General features: G+C 39.9%; 1 protein-coding gene and 1 long non-coding RNA gene across 5 annotated transcripts in view; one reads left to right on the forward strand and one right to left on the reverse strand.

Annotated features, from left to right (window-relative positions):
* The window catches only part of LOC109303731, a 140,076-nt gene that overhangs the window by 105,130 nt on the left and 16,701 nt on the right, over positions 1 to 18,245 (reverse strand). The window lies entirely within an intron of this gene.
* PDLIM3 (PDZ and LIM domain 3) overlaps positions 5,010 to 18,245 on the forward strand; it is a 33,285-nt gene continuing 20,049 nt past the window's right edge. Inside the window, exons 1-3 of one of the 3 annotated variants that reach the window (XM_019525920.1) lie at positions 5,010 to 5,333; positions 13,181 to 13,332; positions 17,138 to 17,222. In XM_019525920.1, coding sequence (XP_019381465.1) covers positions 5,241 to 5,333; positions 13,181 to 13,332; positions 17,138 to 17,222 — 330 coding nt within the window. In that variant the 5' untranslated portion in view covers positions 5,010 to 5,240. The remainder of the gene's footprint in view (positions 5,334 to 13,180; positions 13,333 to 17,137; positions 17,223 to 18,245) is intronic. The other 2 variants (XM_019525922.1, XM_019525921.1) reach the window with 2 other exon arrangements.

Genomic DNA, 18,245 nt, shown 5'->3' on the forward strand with positions numbered 1-18,245 from the left:
GGTGATCTGATCATACAAGGCCACCAGGTTGGTCTGACAGGACCTGCCACTGATGAACCCGTGTTGGTTGCCCCTAAGCATGACCTCCCCTACTGGCCCCTTGTGGATATGTGCCAGAATAATTTTCTCAAAGAGCCTGCCTAGGATTGAGGTAAGACTAACTGGCCTATAGTTTCCTGGGTCCTCCTCCTTCCCCTTTTTGAAGATGGGAACCATGTTGGCCCTCTTCCAGTCCTCTGGCACCACACCAGAGCACCATGAGTGCTCATAAAGCTGTGCCGGGGTCCTGCATCACTGAAATCAAGGATAAAGAGCCCTGTTTGGGATGTATTATGGCAGCAAGATGAGCTGCAGCTGAATTAACACCCCCATTCTACTGCTCACCTCATGGCTGGAGGCATGTCCAGATCCAACCTGCAAGAAACCGTGCAAACCTGATCCAGCCCTGAGGGCTGCATGAGTTTGATACCCCTTCTCTAAGCAATAGCCTAAATATAAATGTTTAGACGGCTGCGATCTCCTTCTCTAAATAGTGATGTAAAGGATCTGAAAAGGCCAGTGTGAGCACTGAAGGATACTCATTACAGATATCCTGAATTATCCTGGGTCACTCCTACTACTTGACATCTCCCTAAACAGATTATATGACAACCATCCAGATCCCCTGCCACTATGGAACACTCAGCAGGCTTCTAAAGAGAAGAGAAGAAAAAAGGAACCATCATACCCACCGACCCACTCCCAGCAAATCCAAAGTGCAGCAGGGAAGCTGCTCCAGGAGTGCCCCATGTGCCTTTTTGTGGGACTTCCATGCTCAGCAGTATCCCTGGGAAATACTTATGGATCAGTTACACAGGGTTGGTACATAAACACAGAAGTATGTCGGCAAGATGTGAGAGCATCTCTCCCTGAGAACACTGGGGGCAGGGCAGGGGGGAGACAGTGTATACATACACTCACTGTTCTGACTTAGGAAAAAGATTCCCAGATAAGCAATTTGCTACATAGCTGTCTATTACAGGGTTTCTTGAAACATTTAGCACTGGACCCATCAGAAATAGGAAGACTACTGATCTGACCTGGTTTGGCAATTCCCATATTCTTCTACAAGAAGTGTGCAGGATCCAGAAAAAGATAAAAGACATTCAAGACTGAACTTGAACTTGATGAAGAAGATTTAACTAGAAAGGCTGGGGAAGAAGAGGATCTGTAATGTGTGTAAACTAGAATGTATTCCTCCCATGCAAGTTAAACTAAAAGACAGAATCATTATACAAAAGAAGAGCCACATGGAAGAAATTAATAGAAAAAAAATGGAAGGACAGTACAACATGTGGTGTTCAGGAGAGGAGTGATTTCATACTAAAACAAACAAACAAACAAACAAGAAGAATTGCATACCCCATGACTGGGAAACTGCATCATCTCATTTCTGTAATGTGCTCAACTTCTTGCACATCTACGAAATGTTGTTATACCCCTACTTGTCTGTTAAACTCATTGGCAATTAGAATGTAAACTAGGCAGGGACCCCATTTTCTGTACGTTTTCTTCAACATGCTTACTGTGCTTATGGGCATGATATAAACAATAGTAATATCATCACTGAATAGTAAAGGCCATCATGGTTGGATCCTTTAGAGAAAGATACAAAGGATTAATAAAAAATTAAAAGCTAGCTGGCATGATCACCTGCTGATTACCATGGAATGAGGGAGGACAGAACAAACAAAAACAGATTCCTAGACCAAGCTCTGAGATGTTAAAAACTACAGGGCACTCTAGTTGCATACAATATTAACAATATAGATATCTGATAGGCAGCACGCATGTATACAGCCAAAAACATATCAAAGGGATTACGATATCAGTTACATAATGCAAAACACATAATCCAATCATGCCAAAAGCAATACTGGACTGACATCTTACAGTTGGGACTGAGAATGTTGAAAATAAAGGAATGAGATTCAAGACCAACTTATATCAGCCATATTCAGGAGCAGGGTCAGAGATCACAGCAGTACCATATGCACTACAATTTTTTTTTTTTTTAAATAATAACATTTAAGAAAAATAAGAAACAATGTATAAGCATGGAAAAAATGGATGAAAGTACTGAAATTCAAGGAAAGAACAACTCACTTCATAAATCACTATTTTAGGTTCTGAGGGTAAAAATACCCCAAATCTCTGTACAGGCATGAAAGGCTGCATACCCCTTGTTCATCCAACAAAGCCCAAATCTGTTGAAATTTTGAATATACAAATATCTACATGCAAACTCAGGCTGTCTCTGCCCAAGATGATTACCATGGGATCTGTGTGTAACATGCACACACAAATAAATATAAAAAATAGTAAAATTACTTAAGATGGTAAATGAAGAGACCAGGAGAAAATCCAAGCATAATGAAGTTCAGAGAGATTAAGGAAGTAAGACTGCTTTTGCAAACAAACTGAGAAAAAAGGAATGTTAAAAACAAAAGAAGTCCTACTAATGAATAAGGACAGAGAGGGAATCAATGACCCTGGCCAATAGGCCTAGCTTCAGTCCCAACAAACAGATTAGACTATAAATATCAAAACATACCAAAGCTATGAGCAAAATGTGTGGGTTTACTTAGAGACAAAAAGTTATCTTAAAAAATGAAGTTTTTTTTTTTATAAATATAAAACTTAGTAGATGATGGAAATTTAGCAGCTTTCAAATTGTGAGATTTTAATAAGATATTTTATATATAATCTCTACAAAAACAAAGCCTCTTTCAAAACAGATCATATTGGCTTGGATATGAATTCTTTCACTTAAAGATCACAAACTGATGGGCTGCAAATCAGAATTCAAGTGCATCATGTCTGTCAACTTTGTGTTAGAGTATTATGTGTGCATTTCACTTTCCTTCCCTTACATTTATCATCCTATTAAGAGGGGCCACAGTAGACCCCCTTGTGGAAAAGTCTGTTGAGCCACCAACTAAGTTGCTCAAGGCCTGGGGATCTGTCATCATTTATCACCTCCCTTTTGCTCATTTCAGGCTGTCCTGGATGTTCAGCAGGATAGTTATGAGAAAACATTCTCCAAGTCAGATGATGATAATAATATGTACCCTACCCACTCTTCCAACTCACCTACAGCTTCTCCTGGCCCATCCAAGTTCAAGTACCACTCTAGGGAAAAAGGAGCAGGGCATAGTAAAGCAAAGGCAGCTCCTTCTGTGTTAGAACTTTTCACAGCCTTCAGAAAGGTAATTATTACTAGGCCAAATCCTTAAATCCCTATCCAAATTTGCTCAGTTTCAGGCAAATCTTCTATTGACTAATTGTCTAATCAATTAGCTGTATCTGATTGCAACAGAATCTTCACTAATCTTGTGTAGTTAATACCAGGGCTAAACTGTTAGTGGAAGCATCAGAAAAAGCTAAGAGGGAAAAAACATTAGGGTTGTGCAAAGCTTCGGTTCCCAATTCAATTCAGTGGAGATTTGGCCCAATTCGGTGGCTGAATCTCTGAACTGAAATCAGGAGACCCTTTAGTCTTGCTGAATCGAATGTGAACTCTCCAAATTGATTCAGATAGATTTGGCAATTCGGACAGCTTTAAATGTTTTTTTTCTACATACCTCTAGGTTGCAGCATTCATGGGCCACCTGCTACACTGGGGCACATGGAGTGTCCTACAGGAATACAGGGGACTCCCCAGTGTGCTCCCCAGCAGACCTGGAAGTGGACCAGAAGCACTGCTGGTCCGCTTCTGGGCCTGCTGGGGAGCATGCTGGGGGACCCCCCCACCCCCCTCTAGCCCAGTGACTGGTGCCTCCTGAGTCTGGGGGGGGAACCCAGGCTCCCCCCTGCAGCCAATCGTCAAGTTGGGGGTCATGGGGGCCTGGCACACTCCCCAGAGGACCTGGAAGTACTTCCAGTCCACTGCTCAGCAGGTGGAGGGCCCCCGCCCACAAACACACACGCACCTGTGGGACACTCCACGTGCCCCAGCATCACAGCATTCACAAGCCTCACTGGTAACTTGAGGTACATAGAAAAAACATTTAAAGCTGTGTCTATGGCCAAATCACTGATACTCTGAATCAGCATTGAATCTTCAGGTACAGATTTGGCCAAATTGAATCAGGGACAGTGATCCGAATCAACTAATCAAATCATTGTCCCCAATTCAGGCCAAATCCAAAATCAAATAGGGCCCGCTTCACACACCCCTAAAAAACCATATACAATGTATACGTGGAACAATGGCAGCACTCTCAAGTTTGCAACTATTTGAAATAAATGGAAATCTATTTTAGGATGACAGAACCATACCACCACCACCACCACCAGAACACCTTCACTCACTCTTTGAGATTAAGTGCAAAAGAAACATGTGCAGCAATACAGCAGAGAATTAGAATTAAAACCTTAGCTGATACAAGAGAATCAAAAGGCAACCAGGGTAAGCAGCAGCACCAAGCACAAATTGGAGACACCCACATAACTTCAGAGTACAAGCTTTCCTCTGAGGGCTGTTGATTATTACAACAGTCCTATTTATATTTCCCAGGATAAGAAGCATCTGTGACTTTAGTGAAGTGTTCCAAGCCAGCAGAAACATTTTATCATTGAACACCCTTTGAGACTTAAAAGCTGAAATATTCAAAGGTAGGGCTGAAAAGACTCTGTAGAGAGGTAAGTGGTTATATTAAAACTTGCCCAAAATACAAAGTAAAGATTCATGAGATTCAAATGTCAACACATTGCTTAACCAGAAATATTTTTAGGATGGCATGGAAAGGAGGGGAGGAGCATTGTATGATTAAAGCAAGCACAATGAAGTGATGCAATCATAACATCAACTCTGAGGCCGCGTTGCTTTAAGAGACAAATAGGAAGCTGTAACCTGAAGCTTACCGAACCCTGGACTGGGCACTAAGCTGTGAAGCAGCAAATAAAGCTGGTATGTTGGTGGAAAACTCTGCAGTGTCCAGACTTTATTTGTCCAAAGCTAATACTCCCCCTGGGGGTGGAGAAGACAAGGGACGGGTGACGTCACACAGGAGCAGGGATAAAGTGGAGTTCCTGAAGCTGGTGGGGGGGAGAAAAACCTTCTTAAGGGTTTAAAGGGTGTGCAGCCCTGTCCAGCAAAGACACTGCTGACAGGCCCATTACTCCTACAGCTCAGCCTCCAGTAACTCTCACTGAGCTAAGGGCAAGAGAACAGCAACGCTCAGAAAAGCTTCTTCACAATGCCACAGAACGTTATTCTCCCAGGACCTGCACCTTGGGGATTCAGGCTGTCAGGCGGGATAGATTTTAACCAGCCTTTAATCATAACCAGGGTATGTCCTTTTTTCCATTTGCTGTTTGTTTATTATTTTAACATTTATTTCAGTTTTTGCTATTTAGTTTTCCTCAGGTTGGGAAGATGTAAATGAAGCACAGCTTGCTGCAAGATGTCTTTAGTCCTGTGCAAGTTTAGGGAGTTAGTTAAAAGTGATATGAATACATTTTGTATAAAATGTTTATGTGGATTTTGAGCAAAAGGGGCTACACTCAGTCCTGCTGACACCTGTAAAATGAACCTCCAATGCTGCAGTGTCGGGGGGGTACAGGCAAGGTAAGAGGGCAGTGCAATTTCTTAATGCATTTGGATTTTCACCCATCAGTGCGAGATGTGAGGGAGTTTGAGACCAGTTTAAGATTCTGGCCACTGCAGCTCTCAACTGCAGTCACTGGCCCATGTGATTCTTGGGAGAGAAGAAAACTTAGCAGCTGCTCCTCCTGGCTGGAAGTTTGTATGCTATCTTCATATCAGCTCAGACACGAAGAGTTTTCAATGCAAGAAGCTTAGTTAACCAATTCAACACCAGTTGCTTGGCCGCAAAGGGAGTGAGAAACTTTGGAGTATAAAAATTTTCACTTGGTTTAGAACAGTGATTTATTAGAAAGTTACTCTGCCTTGAACAAGGAAGAAAGAAATACAATATTGCACCTAGTGGATTTTAGGGCTAGTTAACACTCTCATGGTTCTTTTGTTTTGGGGTTTGTTTGTTTTTGTGTTGTTTTGGGGGGGGTTTTTTGGGGGGGGGGAGGGGATTGTTTTTAAGAACATTAAGAAGCCAAACCCTCCTCTTTGTATGGATTCTAACATGTTAACTTGAAAAATGGTATTTGCTTAGGAGGCTGTTACTTAATGAGAGCATCACACAAAAATTATCACTGTTTTGCAGTCCTACAGAAGTAGCAAAAAGTATTTCCAGCCCATTAGGTAAATGTAGTTAGTGGTATACTGCTGAACAAGGCTTTTCCTGATGCATGTCAAAAACAAGAATAAGTATTCTTTATCTTGTAAAAATACTTGCACATACTGAAAATGTTTCTCATTACTCACTTCCAAATCATTAGCCTATTTTAAAAAGGTACTTCACTGCAATTCAGAATATGTCTAATATCTATGTATTATATTAAAGCTTTGAAGAGTAAATGTCATCAATGATGTATTGCTGTAAAAGTGCCTCCAACAGGAGTTTACAAAAACTCTAGGCAGTAAAATTTACCCTAAATTATGCTATTATAAGGCTGGAATAACTCCATTTAAAGCTAACAGTTTTTCCCCAACTTATATTAGAAAAATGAAGACCTCAGTTTTGCCCTTAAAATTTAATGCTCCTAACTTGCTTGACAAAAACAAACTTATACAACAAAACTTTGTTCTACATAGCATAAACGTTTTGGAGAGAGAATGCATTGAGGGGGAAAAAAAGAAAAAAAAAGTGACTGGTTACTTTGGGATATTCATTGCCTTTTATGGACTTAACAGGAGAAAAGAGTTTCCATTATCTCCAAAGAAAAATATTTTAGCAGTGCCTGGTTTATATTTTCCCTTTGTTTAGATTAGGTGAATTGAGATTTAAAAGTTGTGCTAACAAAGCACAAGTTACATTTATAGTAACTCTCTAAGGAATAAATAATTTTGCTATTGACTCATACCTACAGAATGGCCTATGAGACAAGAACCTGCTGGTTTATAGCATGATGTCAGTACCTATTAATCACGCATTTCAAGTAGTAACTATTGATCTTATACAAGATTTATATTTTAAAAATAAATTTACTTTTACTGGGCTAAAGCTCAGGAATTTTAATTAATATATCCATTTGATATTAATGAACCTTTCCTTCTAATCAGATTAATATATTTATAAATGTAACTTATAAATATGTTGTTATAATTATCTTAGATAAATCCTGTAAAATACACTAACAGGATTGACTAAGCTGGCAAGCACTAAGATCTTCTCTGGAGGTAGTGTGCTTTGCATTAGGGCCTAGAGCGTAAGTTATCCTGCTCACTTAAAATTTCCATAATATAAATTATCATCAATTCAGTCATATTTCAGCTTGCCTTACAACAAAAAAGCTATTTCTTAATAATAGCTGTTAAACATTAAATTAGTAATTAGAGATTGATAGTTTACCACATTTTTCCAATTAGCCATTTGAGTTTAATCCTTAGGCAAATGTAACTGCAGCTGGCTATAATCCTTATTCAATAAGGAAAAAACTTCATTAGTGCTGCACCAGAGATATGCAAAGCTGCAGGGGATCATCATACACCTGTCTAGAGAACAGATGTCATCTCAAAAATCCATCTGTGATTTCCCAAACCAAAATGCAGCAAGTTAACTTTCCTGAGCATTTCAAGCAAACGTAAAAACCACACAATTCAATAATCCAGATGAACTAAGAATAGAAGCTAACTAAATGGGTTTGCTAGGAGGAAATAAAGCCATAAAAAGCAACCAACAGCAAACTAATGAGGAGTAATGAAGCCAACCATCACAATTATTGGGAATTAAGTTATTTACAATCAATACAATCTCTATGAAATTGATTCAAAGTCCACTGATTGAAGTCTATAGGATTGTTTTAATTTCCTTTTTCGTAAGGTCTTAACCATGCAAGGAGGACTTGTCAGAGCATGTGTTGAGGGAAAGAAAACAATAACATATTCCAAGAGTTTAAAATCATGTTAAAACTTTTAAGGATAAGTTTTAATATTATATCTAAAGCAGCACAGGATAACATATTCAAATCTGACATTTTTCAGGACCTAAATGTTTTATTATGGGGTTCTAGAGTTTCCATTAATACATACATTAATCTTATTTTATCTATGCCCAGTCTCTCTGCAACATGCAAAGAGACTTCCCCACCCCTCCCGTTCAGAAGAGATGGATCTAATGTGGCCATAAATTCTACATTCCAGAGAAATTTACAAAAAAAATCAGTAGATAAATTAAATGAAGTCCAGGAAGAAAAAAAAATTCTCTCCCCAAAGTAAGTAATTGAAGAAAGCCACACCACATCTGGGTAAATAAATGTTACCTATTGTAAAAAAAAAATTGCATCTGACGTATGTCCACCTTTCATTTGATTCTAAGATTCACAGCACAGAAGATCAACACAGTTCAGTATACAGCAGGGCAAGGCTAAGATTTTCAAAAAATGACTAAGATGTGGCATCCAATTCTAACAGTCAAGTATCTTTCTACTTAAAATCAACTTAAAAAATCCCAGTATGTAGTCTCCTATAGATCTATCATTCACACATGAAAAATTGACCCAATGACATTGTATGCTCAAATATGGAAACTTGTGCAATTTAAATAGCAGGTTATAAAAAAAATGTGGTCCACTGTCACAAGTTTTGCTCTCACCCGAGTGGAAAAACATGAGGAGTGAAATACAGTGGGATTTAGATTTTTCTTATTAGTCTCTCCAGGTAACCTAAATGCTTACTAATGAGAATATTAGAAATAACAAAAAGTTATTTGCTAATATAAATTAATTCTGCCAGGTTTTGTTACATTCTGGTTTGTTGTTTGTCACTTAGCTTGTTATATGATCCAAAAGAAAACCCTTATTTTAGATGTATTTAATGATACTACCAGAACTACCGCTCTAGGAAACTTATATTGTAGTATTACCGCTTATCTTTTAAAGACAGAAAAAATGTCACTGCTGGTAAAACAGTTTTTTTACAACCCACATGGACAACTAAACCAATACATTTCCATGCACACAAAATAAATATTTTATTCATGCTTTGTAATAAACTACTAAGAACAGATATCAGACTAGATGGATCATTTCTCAGTTTTGATATAACAAGTCCAAGGTGTTAAATCCATACTGTCACTGTATTATTAATATCAATTGCATAGAAAGAGTCAAACAGATTAGGTTCATAAATAAGGCTAAAAACTACAGCTGCATAAAGTTAGGATAACAAGTGTAAGTGCTACTTATGATCACACTTCAGAATCTAAGCAGTTTAAAGCTAACTTCCAGGGCTGTTAAAAAAAAAAAAAAAATGAATTCCCTCTCTTCACTATAGAACGGAGAAGAGTTATACAAGTACGTATTGGAGGATTTCACCTTCCTCTAAGGCATCACCCAAAGGCCACTACTAAAAAAAAAAGTCAGACTAAATGAACCATTTCTCAATTTTGACACAAAAAGTCCAAGGCATTAAATCTACACTCCATCACACAGCAGGTCCTGTGAAGGGTAACTGTCAAATAAACAGTAGGAGGAAGACATAAGTGCAGTAACACAGGTGCAGTTTTTCACTGTATTAAGTCACTTCATGAACACACACGTACAAAGGAAGGGAAAGACAATGAAGGAGACACAAGGCTTGTCAATTCCCTATCTTCTTTACATTCCCAAAGAAAAAATGTAGGTGTATTTCTAGAGGTTAGAAATATATTCTTAATAGTCCAGCGACCTATGGACCCTTAAAAAAACCCCAAACAAACCAAGAAATAAAAAGGAGAGGAACCTTCTAACAAAGTATAAAGACAGAAAATCTGTAGTAGACTTTTGAAATTAACGGACTACCAGCCTAGCTTAATCTGTCCTTTCCTAGGAAAATATATTTAAAACTAGAACCTTAGCAAGCAATTTTATATCTGAAGTAATTGTAGAGGACAAGGAGGAGTGACAAGGAAAAAAAAATCTTGAGGGAGCTACAGAAGCAGCAGATAGACGAGTAGCCCAGACTGCTATTGTGATAAAAGACAGGAGCAGCTGTAGGGAAGGCTGAGCTTTGAAGGGCCCTGAAGGTGAGGACAAGAAGCCTAAAAGAGAAAAATTGTGTGGAGGAGGATTACATAGAGGGAGAAAGAGTTACATAATTGGTGTGTCCCACTCTCTTTCAGAATGTCCTGTCCTCCCATTGTTACATTGTGCTCCCCTGACCATCTCATCTTTTATTTCAATCTTTCTAGAAATGGGATTTTTTGTTTTGTATTAGTACAACACTTTGTGCAGTGAGGCCCTAATAAGCAAGTAGGACTACTAGACACTACCAAGAGTACAAGTAGTGTTTTTCCCTTTTTATTTATTTATTTTTTTTGGCCTTAACCTTTCTTCCCAAGGCAGCTGTCCTCTATCTTCACTTTCTCCCCCTCAGTGCTCTTGAGTGTTTTCTCTTCTCTATGTATTCAACAGGGGACTTCATTTCTGAAGTTTTGGCCCGTCTGCTCAATCTCTATGCCTGCAGAACCCAAAGGGTACCTTTCCATATTTCTCTCAGGAGCTATGCTCCGTAAAGCTAATAAAACAAGTCAGGTCTAGCAGCTGTATAAATAGAAATCGAGAGACAGGGCCAGACAATATCTGAGGAGCTAGGGAGGGGAAATCTGTCTCCACCAGCATACACACAATGCAGCACCAAATCACTACCTTCCACACTCCCAAGGGAGAGAAGATGGACATGAAGCTCCTCATTGCTCCCTGATATTCAGTAACTGAGATGAGAGCCATATTAACCCTTTAGTGGGCCTTAAGCAAACAAACTCATGGGCTCACAGCTAAAGATGAAGTTGTATATTACTTTCCCTCCCCCCCCACTCAGATTTCAATATGTAAAATAAGCACAACTGGGCCCCTTCTTCACTTAGAGCCCTAGGCATGTGCCTAATTTGCCTATGCCTTAATGCAGCCCTGACTGAGACAGCAGCTAATGAGCTGATCCAGAGAGGTAGCATTTTCCCCATATCAAGGAAAGAAAAATATAGATATTGAAACCGATTTAAAACTGTCCACTGAACTTAAAGCCTTAACCTAGTAGGAGTACAAAGCTCTCCCTTGTTATGTTTAATTGGTATCATTATACTTGAAATATCTTTGTACTAGCCCTTTCTTAAAACTGCAGAACAACTAATCACACTAGCATAATCAGGCAGAAGCCCACCAGTCTAATATACACACACACCCATCTTTTACTTAAGTTATGTACAATGTAAGTATAAATAATGTTACTTGGCAGGAGGTGAAGATATATTTTTATTATGTACCATTTAAATGTAAAGAATAATGAGTACTTTTATATAAACACTTTAAAATGCTAGTGAGAGATTAGAATATTTTCAGTAATTAAAATTTACACCATGGGTTTTGGGTACACAAACCAACCACAACAAAGTTGTTTGTTTTGTGTCTTGCACGAAACACCCCAAAATATGTAAATACTACCTCAAATTTAAATACATATTTGAGAAATTACCTAACCGGTGTCACAATGAAAGAAAGTGTTATGTTGCATGATGATACGCATGATGGGGAGAGACTTTGCATCTATGGAATCTGTTGGAATGGAGAAAAATCTGTGTACTTGGTGGGGTTTTGTTCTAGTGGTTTGTTGTTCTTTGGCATCTGAAAGCAGGAGAGGGTAAAGATTACATCCATTTTGTTGATCTGGGGTGCTTGGAAAAAATATAATATAGCTTTCCCTCTAATATTTGGAACTATTGGTTCTAGTTGAAATGCAAGAAAGAATATCGTGTACAGACAGACATGGCCCCATTCAATGACTTCCCATCAAAACCTGGTTTCGCTCTCTTCCTGGCAACTGCAAAATTCCTTTGAGTAAGCAAAACAGGTCAGCTTGCTCCATCGCCAGTGATGGGCAATAGCTTTAAAAAAAAAAAAAAAAGTTTTTTCAATGGTTTTGAACTTGACCGTTTGTTAGGATGTAATGCACATGCATTAGAACGGCATTATAAAATGGCTTATGTTCAGGGATTTGAAGTGTCACTACAACAGTTTTCTTGTGGTATGAATCAGAGTGTCTGTATATAGAAATATGACAGCAGCTTAGATATATGTAGAAAAGCTGACATCTACAAAGTGCATGTAGTGTCTTATAAGAAAAGGTAGCAGTTATAATTAGTCTCCCTTTTTGTGCCCTTAAATATAATTCTTCCATTGTATACCTAGTCCTAAATGTTAAAAACATTTTACACGAAGCAATGAAAAAAATGTAACTTTCATGTGGGGAAAAAGAAAAAAGCAAAGCGAAGCAGAAAAGATGGAAAAAAATAGACAAATCTTAAAAATGTTTCTAAGTGCTGCTGGACCAGTGTTGTCCAACATGGTTTCCATCCAGGAGTCCACTTCCAGCAAGACATTCGCTAGTACCCAACCAAGTTTGGTTCAAATATGAATTGCAGGGTCAGGCTTTGTAGTTAGTGCTTTGGGCTAAGTACAGGCAGTCAAAAAGCCTGAGACAGAATCAATTCAGTCTTTGTGGGTTAGACTAAGCTGCACAGATTAAACTGAAACAGAAATGAACAGACTTTTACCTTTGATTCAGGAAATGCAGCCACATGCCTGCAGAGGTATGTGCCAGGAGGAAATTACAAGAGAGTGAAGAAACTCAAGAAGAGACTCAAGAAATTACAGAGACTGAAAAGATCTGGAAAAGAAAAAATAAAGAGCACTTTGTTACAAGAATTGTGGAATTTAAATATAGTGATAAATTACAAGACAGCAGTTATTTAGCCTAGAAGCCAAAAGAAAGAAATATCCAAATTAAAATTAGGAATTGCAATGAAACTGCACTGTCTCTCTCTTCACCTCAAGAGGTAACAACTTAATTGACAAACAACAAAAGGGAATAGTTAGAGAAGTGTATACTCAATCAATCATTCTTGTAATTATGCAGGCAGTTATTTGTGTGAAAATTAGATTGCATTAGATTTTATCTTCTAAGTTTGTCAAATTATACAAGACTTAGTCAAAGAGTGAAATTTAAAACTTCTTATTTTACCCATTGATAGGCATGCTTGGGGCCTTAATTGAACTAAAAGTGGTTAACCAATTGTACTGTTTTCAGATTACTCCAGGAAGCAAGGCTTCAACAGCTAATTTGTGTCCTGGTGATGTTATCCTGGCTATTGATGGCTACAATACAGAAAACATGACTCACAATGATGCACAGGAGAGAATTAAAGCAGCATCACATCAGCTTTGCCTCAAAATTCAAAGGTACCTCATTATGTGCATGGACACCTGTTTCTTTTTCACCAGGACCTTAACAAACCCATTGTCATGTTTTAAGTATCCTTAGTATGGTCCAAGTATAACATGCAACTTCACCGTAACACCATACACCAAGACTTTTTCAGGCTTCTTCTACAAGGCACAGCTCACCAATTCAAACAAGATTCAAACCAACCCAAAGCAAAACTTCTTCTCACAGCCAACCTGTGTAAGCCAAAGGCCTCTCTCTATACGTACACTCCAGAGCTAGTCAGAGGAGCCAGACTCTTAACTGGACTCTCAGCTCTTCTCAGAAAACACCCACCCCTTTTCCTAGCTGGATCTGATAGGAAACAGAGCTGACTGGCCCCAGGCCCTGAGAGGGATCCCTGCTACATTAACAGATTTCTCCCTTAGTGTGCGTCTTGGGGCCAGGCAAGGTTTTCACCACAGCACTGCCTCTTCTTTTAATGCAGCCACATCCGCCTCCATCTTCCTTAGCCATGTATTAATTCTGCAGGACAATTTCAGCAGGAAGCTTTATCTAGTAGCATAAGACAAGTTTCTTGTTCTGTTACTGCAGCTTCTTTCGGCTCCTTCAAGCAGTCTGCCCACCACATCTGTAGAATGCCAACTTTGGCAAAAATCTGCCCTGTTTCCATCTGGGCTACACCCCGCCTTGCCAGGTGTAGGAGCACCTCATTCCTCATATCCCTAGGGCAGAAAAGAACCCCTCTTCTGCCTTACTACAGGTGCTTGAAACATTTCATTCCTTAAACTCCAGAGTTCTTCCCCGTTGGCTAGGGACAGACATTCAAAAAGCTAGTCTGAATTGATTCAACCTTTGCAGGTTAGTCTAACCTGCCTGGATTGAACCAATTTGGAAGTGAACATACATTCATGAAGTACAGGCACATGGGGTTTACCCACTGGCAAAGACCTAAGCTGGGGTCTGCCTAACACTCCCCCTTCATTGCTGCTACAGCAGGGCACCATGGCCTGAGGCAGAGGGGGTGGGCAGGGGGGTTAATCCCCCCTCTGGCCCCAGGGGACTGAAGTGGGGTCTGCCCACCACAACCACAGCTTCCACCAACTCCATGCACAGGGCAAGCGGTGGGATAAGCCCACTCCTGCCACCTCTGCCATGCCCCCCACCTAAGAGGCCCTGCCAGCCAGTGTCTGGCCATGCCCCCACCCAGCTGCTGCAGCTGTGGTGGAGAGGGGAGGGGAGGGCCCTTGATAGGGCAGCAGCCCCTGTCAGAGTCAGGAAGTGCAAGCTCCTTCCTGGCAGGGGTGCTGTGCTGCAGGGCAGGCAGACTACATGCAGCAGCTCCTCTTCCCCAGCATTGCTGCCACAGCCCACAACAGCTTTCTTCTCTGCAACATGCCCCCCTGCCCCAAGAAGAGGCTCACACTCAGGGGCTGCTCCCCGTCATGGTTGCTTCCTACTCCAGCTGCCGGGCAGGGGTAGAGCCAGATGCCAGCTGGCAGGGCCACTTAAGTGGGTAGTAGGGTTATTTCCCCCTCTGTCCTCTGGGCACTGCCACTCGCTTTGTGCCCAGGGCAAGCAGCAGAATAAGGAGAGAAGTACCCCCTTCCTGCCCCCCCGGCCCACTATTGCAGTAGCAAGGGGGGAGTGCCCAGCAGACCCATCTTGGGTCCTTGCCAGCAGGACGGGGGGGGGTGGGAATTAGACCCCTCTCTGGCCTGACCACCACCCCTACCTATCCCTGCTTGGGCTGGGGAGCAGAGGGGCAGCGCCAGCCCTACTTGGCTGGAGCATAGAGCCCAGCCCAGAGAGCATGTGGGGATGCTGGGGGGGAAGGTGGGGGCTGGTTTAAGTTAAACCAGGAAGGGGTCTGGGGCAGATGTTACATAAACCAGTTTGACCCAGATCAGTTGAGTCTGATAAACCTGGTTGAATGTAGGATCTCAAACTGGTTTCAGCTATTTTGACCTAGTTTGTGTACACTGAGCATTTTTTCTATTACAAGTTTAAACCAGATTCTGATTACTTAAACTGGTTTGTGTGTGATGTTTGTCCCTAGCCCTTGACTCCTCTTGGGAGCTAGTCTTCTTACAGGTCCCAATCATACTAAGGGACTGTTTTTAATAGCCACTGGGCTACTATGTATATGCCACTTCCACAGAAGTCACCTTGAAGCTTGTAACAATATCCTTGGACTTAACCATCTAAAATAAGCCAGACTGTTTGACATAACATTCAGTACACTGCCCAGGTCTCTGCCACGAGTAACAGGGGCATTTTGAGCACCTGAATTGACTCCTATCCTGAAAAAAAAAACTAGCATTCACTCACAGGTATAAAGAAGAACCTCAGGATAAGCTTCACCAGCCAAAAAAGCCAGACTTACCTAAAGTATGCTCTTCAGATACAGGGAAACTCCCTAGAGGCTGCTTGTCCAGGCACTGCAGAACCAGTGCAGTTACTGGTACTGAGCCCCCTACCACTGCTCTAGATCAGCAAATTGCATCTCCTCCTGTGCAGCAGGAATACCTTAAAGAGCTGCTGCTTCTGCTTCTTTGCCAGTAAACAGACAACATCCTCCATCCTTTCTTTCTTTACTTTGAAGATGGGGGGGAAATCCAGCAAAAAACACCCACCAGCTCTCAGGTGTGTTTCAGGTTTTTTCTACAACTGCTTTATTGCAGTTCCAGGCACCAATCATCACCCCAGATTTTCCATCACATGTGGCACTGCTGACCTGCTCAGAAAGACTCCACATCACAACAAAGTTCCTCACCCCCACCCCCTTTAGTCTCTCTGTATATGGTTTATTAATTCAAAGAAATGACTTTCAAAAATAGGTCAAATCAAAGCTCTACAGACTTTCCCCAACACAAGCTGAAAGGAATCAGAAATTTTTCATTTCCCACTCCTCTCTCTCTATTTCAGCCAAGTTCTCTCAGCCCTTCATAAAAAACACCTGGCCCTCTTCCCAGATACTTCTACTAATCAAAGAGGGCTGAGGCCCTAACTGTTGTAGTCAGACTACCCTTTTACAACTAGGCATATTACTAGACTTTCTTTCAAGTTAGAAAAGGTATTTTTGGAAGAAGTTAGAAAAGGTATTTTTGGAAGAATTGTCTAATGACTATAGCACAAGATTAGGAGAAAGACATTTTTTGATTTATTCCAGGCTCTGTTGCTAACATGATGTATTATCTTTCAATAACTTGCTTAAGAATGTAAAAATACATGCAAATGCATTCCAATTTTTTCACATAATTACCACTATTATGCAACTCACTACTTGCATAGTTACCCAGTCCATTTAAACAATTAAGAAAACCACACATCCAGATTAAGTTTGCAACAGAATCAATAAATTGCACTTCTCTGAATTTGAAAAGTAGCTGTAAATCTTTCTATATTTTCCAAACTGTGAAGTGGATTTGATGATAACAACAACAAATTAATGATTTTAGGCTTATTTTTCTATGTTTATAAGGTGTTTTGAGAGCCTCAGGTGAAAGAGAATCTGGAAGAATACATCCCACAAAAACCCTGTTCCTTGCCCCACTAAAGTCTGGAAGCGGCAATTTTAAAGTCGGCTATAATCTTTAGAATAAGATAACTTCATTTACTAGCACATATAGGTTATATAAGCTTTCTGAATAATAAGTATGCAAAACCAATGTAAGTTACTCTGTATCCATTAAAATATCATATATTGCAACATTCAAAAGGATTTTAGAACTTAAACCATGCAGAGTTTCAGACTGTATTATATTTTGAATGTTGAAGAACTATGATAATAATAAGAAATTTTTTTTTGTTTTTTTATAGGGCAGAAACTAAATTGTGGTCTCCACAAGTTTCAGAAGATGGCAAACAACATCCCTTCAAAATAAACTTGGAAGCTGAACCACAGGTATGAACTGTTACAAGTCACCAACCTACTCTAGAATAGCTATACTGTTCCATCCATGGTCATTTTAATTCTCTATAGAGCACTTCCTTTACTAACTGCCTAATTAACCAATATATATAAAACATAAAATATTAACTGTATTGAGATATAATTTTAAATTAATAGTATTTTAAAATTTTTACATTCATGGCTAAAATTAAACTTAAATCTTTTGTGCCCAAGACGTCCCAAATACTCCCAAATCTTCACTGTACATCTATTAGAGGTAGAAAATATGCCCTCTAATATGAATACCATTAAAATTACTGTGTCTCTTTCTCATATTTCATCTATCATATTGGGAATTTCTTCAAAAGGGTTATTCTATTGAAACAGCACAGCAGACTTTCTGGTGTGATAATCAATTGAATAACTTAATATTCAGTTAATGTTAATCTTGGTTCTCTTCAATTCAGTAATAACTGCAACACTATATAAAGTCACAGAAATTCTGAATTTCTGGAAATTTTAAATATTCAGCTAGGCAATAGTTCATTTTCTCTGTGGCTGAGAGAAGCAAAGTCCTGATCCCTGTCCATGAGCAAGACAAAATTAAATCAGTTTGCATTATTTCCCATGAAAAACCTTGTATCTAAAGCCTGTATGTTTATGGGGAAAGTTTCCACATAGCTTGGTCAACAAGTAGCCACTTGGACCATATATAGACATCCCATTTGTGCTGGGAGAAAAGCCTTCTCCTGGCACAAAAAGAAGAGCACGTAGATGTCCAAGAACTTTCTTGCAGAAGAAAAATGGCTTTTCTGCCAGTTAGATTGGTTACCTATGAGGAAGATCTTTTTCCTCCCAATCCAATTTGAATGTCTGTACACTTCTCTCAGGAGAGAGAGACATCCAGTGTCCCAGAGTCCTCTGCTCTTCCTCTATCCTTCTCCAGAGGAGAGGGAGAGATGAAGACCACTGACTCCCTGATAGCCCACCCAGGGGAGAACTGTCAGGGAGCCCTGTGAGGACCCTATCCCACCA

Source organism: Gavialis gangeticus, unplaced genomic scaffold, assembly GCF_001723915.1.
Source record: "Gavialis gangeticus isolate Ggan-Ray unplaced genomic scaffold, GavGan_comp1, whole genome shotgun sequence".
NCBI lineage: Eukaryota > Metazoa > Chordata > Crocodylia > Gavialidae > Gavialis > Gavialis gangeticus.